The sequence below is a fragment of the Argentina anserina genome, chromosome 7 (assembly GCF_933775445.1).
Source record: "Argentina anserina chromosome 7, drPotAnse1.1, whole genome shotgun sequence".
Classification (NCBI taxonomy): Eukaryota; Viridiplantae; Streptophyta; class Magnoliopsida; order Rosales; family Rosaceae; genus Argentina; species Argentina anserina.
Window position 1 is genome coordinate 19,657,683 of NC_065878.1, and position 4,903 is coordinate 19,662,585.

General features: G+C 38.3%; 1 protein-coding gene and 1 non-coding gene across 3 annotated transcripts; one reads left to right on the plus strand and one right to left on the minus strand.

The window, feature by feature from the left end:
- On the plus strand, window positions 1–4,700 carry LOC126803088 (uncharacterized). Of its 2 annotated transcripts, XR_007673055.1 has the most exons (2): window positions 1–893; window positions 4,657–4,700. XR_007673055.1 is itself a non-coding variant. In XM_050530841.1 (1 exon), exon 1 carries the CDS (start codon window positions 66–68, stop codon window positions 825–827), a length of 762 nt encoding a protein of 253 aa, XP_050386798.1. In that variant the 5' UTR covers window positions 1–65; the 3' UTR covers window positions 828–1,058. The 2 variants fall into 2 exon arrangements, 1 of the variants encoding a protein (XP_050386798.1); XM_050530841.1 differs by lacking the exon at window positions 4,657–4,700 and having other exon boundaries at window positions 1–1,058.
- TRNAE-CUC (transfer RNA glutamic acid (anticodon CUC)) lies at window positions 1,122–1,194 on the minus strand. The gene has a single exon. It is a non-coding gene; the product is annotated as a tRNA-Glu (tRNA).
- Window positions 4,701–4,903: the final 203 nt, after the last annotated feature.

The following is a 4,903-nucleotide window of genomic DNA, read 5'->3' on the forward strand; positions in this document are numbered from 1 at the left end:
GGAGGATATTCTTTCATTAATCATATCAAAGAGATTTTCATACCCTGAAATTCAGTTTGGACATTATGTTTACCCCTTTCAGCTGCGGCAATTTTAGTCAGGTAGATGATCATGATGAACCTGTTTCTGCTGGTCCATATTCGACCCCGAAAAAATCAAGAACGAGAAGAAGCACCAGTTTATTGCATAGAAGCAATAGCAGGGACAACAAGAACCCCTATGCAAATGTTGGCCGTGAGAAGTTTGCCGCGGTTATGGCCGAGCTTGAAGAGAAAAGGCAGCAGATCTATGCACAAACAGGTTCCCAAGATGAAACCTTGGTCCATTTCGTGTACAAGAAACCAGATGACAGTGTTCCTGTGCCTATTGTGGTTATCCTGAAGGACAAGAAGGATGACAAAACCAATAGCGGTGGTTGTAGTCCTCATCGAGATGAAAAGCATGTTGTAAGTACCACTCATACTACAGAAACTGCCTTAGGTAATAAGTTCAAGACCATTCAAGAAGTCAAGAAACCCGTGACGGCTTCTGATAAATTAACTAAGAAAAGGGTGTACAAGAAGTGCTCGGACATGTGGATGATGCCTAGTTTTTATCTTCCGGTAGCTGTGATCTTCATTCTGTTTTTTTTGGCCGTGTTTGGGAGATCTATTGCGATCTTGTGCACCTCTCTTGGGTGGTACGCAGTTCCAACGTTGAAAGAATACCAGAGCTCAAGTACTAGTCCAAGATCAAGAACAACAAAGAAGAAACACGAAGTTAGAAGATTGAGTAGTGACAAGAAGATGGTACCTGATCAGGGATTGTTATCTCTTCCGAGAAAATAACATGATGCTGGGTCAGCAGAGAGGCTGGTGATCATTATTGACTTTGAGGTTTCTTGATATTGCCAGGTTTGTAGTTTGAACTAGCTAGCTAGTTTGCTTAGGATTTTAAATATTTGTTTGATTCGTTTTGGAAATGTAAATCACATACATTGATACATATATGATAGGATCTAGGTGTAAATGATCAATTGAAGGTATTTAGATGGTAATTTGAGAGTACCGGATGTTAAATTTTTAGCACCAAAAAAGTTTCCATTTGAACTTCTCATTATGAGAGGTATAAAAAAAGAAAAGTTCCGTTGCCGGGACTTGAACCCGGGTCTCTCGGGTGAGAGCCGAGTATCCTGACCAACTAGACTACAACGGAGCTTGTATGACACTACAACGAATATCCATTTGTTTAAATGGAGTTTAGGGAACAGGATCCCTCTTACATGGTGAAACTAAACTCATCTTTATTAATCTTAATTTCTATTAATTAAGGCAATTCATGTATGAAACTGTCAAACTAGGAAATATTATAATTAAATTTTATGGATTAAAACTCTAAAATTATAAAATACATTAGACAATAATTAAAATTGTAAATTAAAAAAAATAAAATATTCAAAAAGAAAAAGAAATTAGATAAATTCATCCCACTTACCCACTATTTATAATCACAACCCCTCTATTATTTTTCTTCTTTTATTAATTTATTTAAAAATAAATTAACACGCACATCGATGCTAGTATTTTTCTCATAAAATATACAAATTTAGGATTTTACCAAAGCATATGTTCCACACAACATACAATGTATAATGGACAACTGTTGACACCAAAACAAATTCATATCACATTGGTCTATGTCACAATTCCGAAATTTCGAGCATGAAACTCGAATTCGAAGCCATGAAAAACTCTAAAACAATCTCAATAAATCGAAATCATTTTAATGTCACAGTGGATCATTACTGAGTTCATGGTACAACTCAGTTAAATTGATTATTACAAACCAAATTTATAATTCAAGCATTATATCAAATGGAAATGTAAAAATCATCTCAATCCTCACCACAAATAAAATAAACAACTTCAAAGTCTTCAGAGTTGTCCGTCGATTCCGCTAATCCACACCTGCGGTACTATCCCCTACACCATCGAATAGGTGCACCGGGATTGTAAACACAAACCCGGTAAGCTTTGCAGCTCGTATGAGTAAAACAACAATATAACTCGCATATAAATACATAAGAAAACACATAAAACATTAATCATAAATGCACTCATGAGTCATTGGACAATCCATCTGGTTGTCCAATAATATCTGAAAATATATGTGCTCATGAGAAATCCGGCAACCCCTCTGTTTACCCAAATACATTTATAATACGGGTACTCATGAGCGCTGGTACACCTCTGTTACCCCTCATGTTAGTACGCCGCCCGACATTGGGCAACCACTTGCCACCCAATATCCAAAATATGGGTACTCATAAGCGCTGGTACACCTCTGTTACCCCTCATGTTAGTACCCGGCAGACAGACTAGAGCTCTAACTGTATCGTAACTGTTGTCCGGCCAAGGCTAGGTTCCGACATGCCAACACGTCCGAAGACAGGTCCACATACCACAAAACGTTTTAACATAACTCAAAGTAAAACCACGTACAAACAACCATCACATGATATTGTACAAATCAAAGTGACATGCTCAAATAAATAAATATCAACGCTATAATGAACTTATTCGCAAACGGAAATTATGACAGTATATAGTATAGCAAACCATATATATGTACCTATTTTACCAATTATACACATACACAATCCACTATATCATATACATATCATGGTTTATTCTATTTAATTAAGCGTAATTATGAATCTCCGTAAGGGTAGATTCGTCACTGTGAGATTTTACTCACTTTATATTCCTGAGCGTAATTTTCACAATTCCGAACTCGAATCCTTTACTTGTTGTGTCGATCACCTATAATAGATAAGAAGTGAATTTAGAAGCGTTACGTAAAACCTTAAATGCCGAAATAGTAATAATGTTTTACTGTTCAGCAATTTCTGGTTTTTACAAAATTATTGTTCACGTAATTACTATTCACATATTACTGTATAAATACATATTAATTATGTATTCATGTATGAGTACATACTATTTACATATTTTATGTACGAGTACATACTATTTACGTATTCGTGTACATCCATGTACTATTTCATTGTAAATACTGTCTCAGTAAATAATAATTACTGATTTACCTTTCAAAATTACTTTTACAATTACTGTATGTAAATTATATTTACATTTACTATACGTAATTTACTTTTTACATTTACTGTACGTAAAATAATTTTACATTCACCGTATGTAAAATAATTTTACAACAAATTAGTATTCACGCGCTGCCGCACGTGGCGGCGCGTGGGGTACACGCGCCACCTCCGGCGGCCACACGTGGCGCTCATGCGCCTCCCCACAGTGGCAGCGCGTGGCTTGCTTACCGCCGCTCAAAACCTCTCATTTCCTTCCCTTCTTGCTCTCCACGGCTTAAGGCCGCCTCTTACCCTCCTCACGCGCCGCCTAAGGCGGCAGTATTCTCTCCTCCTCTGATCCTCCACCAAATCGCCACAAAATCAACAACAATTCATCACAAACAATCAAATAGACTAACCTTACCTAATTCAAACCGTGGAACTACCGGGGAGTCACCGGAGGTGAGGAGTTGGACGGTGTCGAGTTGCAGATCAACGGAGGAGCTTCGGCGTTGCGAACAGCAGCGAGGGAGGACACGTCCTGCTCGGGGTTTGTCGCGGAGGACCGTGCGAAGCTCTTGAGACCGGCGGTGAGAGCCACGGCGGCCCAGGGGAGGAGATCGCCGGCGAGGAGTTTCTGAGGGAGAGATAGAGGTCGGAGAGAGAGAGAGAGAGAGAGAGAGAGAGAGAGAGAGAGAGAGAGAGAGAGAGAGAGAGAGAGAGAGAGAGAGGCGGGTGAGAGGGGTTTCCGAAAATGGAAACCCTAATCTCTAAAATTCCCTTTTTCTACCCACTTCCAAAATCGGAAACTAACTTCCGTCGTTAATAACTTTCATGCACGACGTCCGATTAGGACGCGTGACGTGCCCACGAACTCGTAGACGAGACCTACAACTTTCGTGAAGGAAGTTTTCAGAAATGAGTGACGGAGTAAAAGTCTACTCCCGCGTCACGAAAACGTAACGTTTTTCTGATTTAGATTTCCGAAGACGGTTTTGTTTTCGATTTCGACAATGTTGTGAAGCTAACAAACACGTTTTATTAAATTAACGAAGTTAATAATTTCTACGAACTCACATAATTGATCCCGAAAAATCGGGTCATTACAGTCTATGTGCTGACTTGCCTTGTGATCAACTATTATAATGAGTATGAGTCCTTGTAGTTTGACATCTCTACTGGAAGAATGATCAACTAGAGCTCTTGTCCACATCCAAATTTGAATCATCAATTATATATGGAAGATTATGGAACGTGGAACATGCATGTACCATTTGAATTTCAAATTCAATGAAGTTGGTTGTGCTACAAATAAGGTCCGGAAGTAAATAGATCAACTTAATTGGTTAGAGCATTCAAACTTGAAATCAAGGGAATGGATACTTCTCACGTCCTATACAAAGGGAAGACCATATATAAAATCAAAGCCTCAAAAGCTTTGAACGTGGGAGATAGAATCGATCAGTTGGTTGCAGCTATAACATTTTCAAGTCAAATTGATAAAAGATCAGAATCTCAATCAGTTCAAATTCAAATGGCCATCACAATCAGGCTAATCCATTGTTGTCTATAAAAAGGCACACCCTCTACACAAATGAGGAGGAGGCGAAAAGAAAAAAGAAGAGAGAGAGAGAACGTCAGAGAAAATAGAAAAAGCAAGGGCAGCAGGAAAAGGAGAAATATTTTCGATGATATTTTGTTTGGTCAAAAAGTCGTTACAAAAACATTTCTGATTAGCTTCTGTTTTGTCAGATAGTCGTCGAAAAATTGCATAGTTATTTCTTGTATGAATACATTAAAAAATGATCGAAAAATAGACACATG

Excerpts from the sequence above, each read along its gene's own strand:
- LOC126803088 (XM_050530841.1), top strand. The coding sequence starts at position 66 with ATGTTTACCCCTTTCAGCTGCGGCAATTTTAGTCAGGTAGATGATCAT.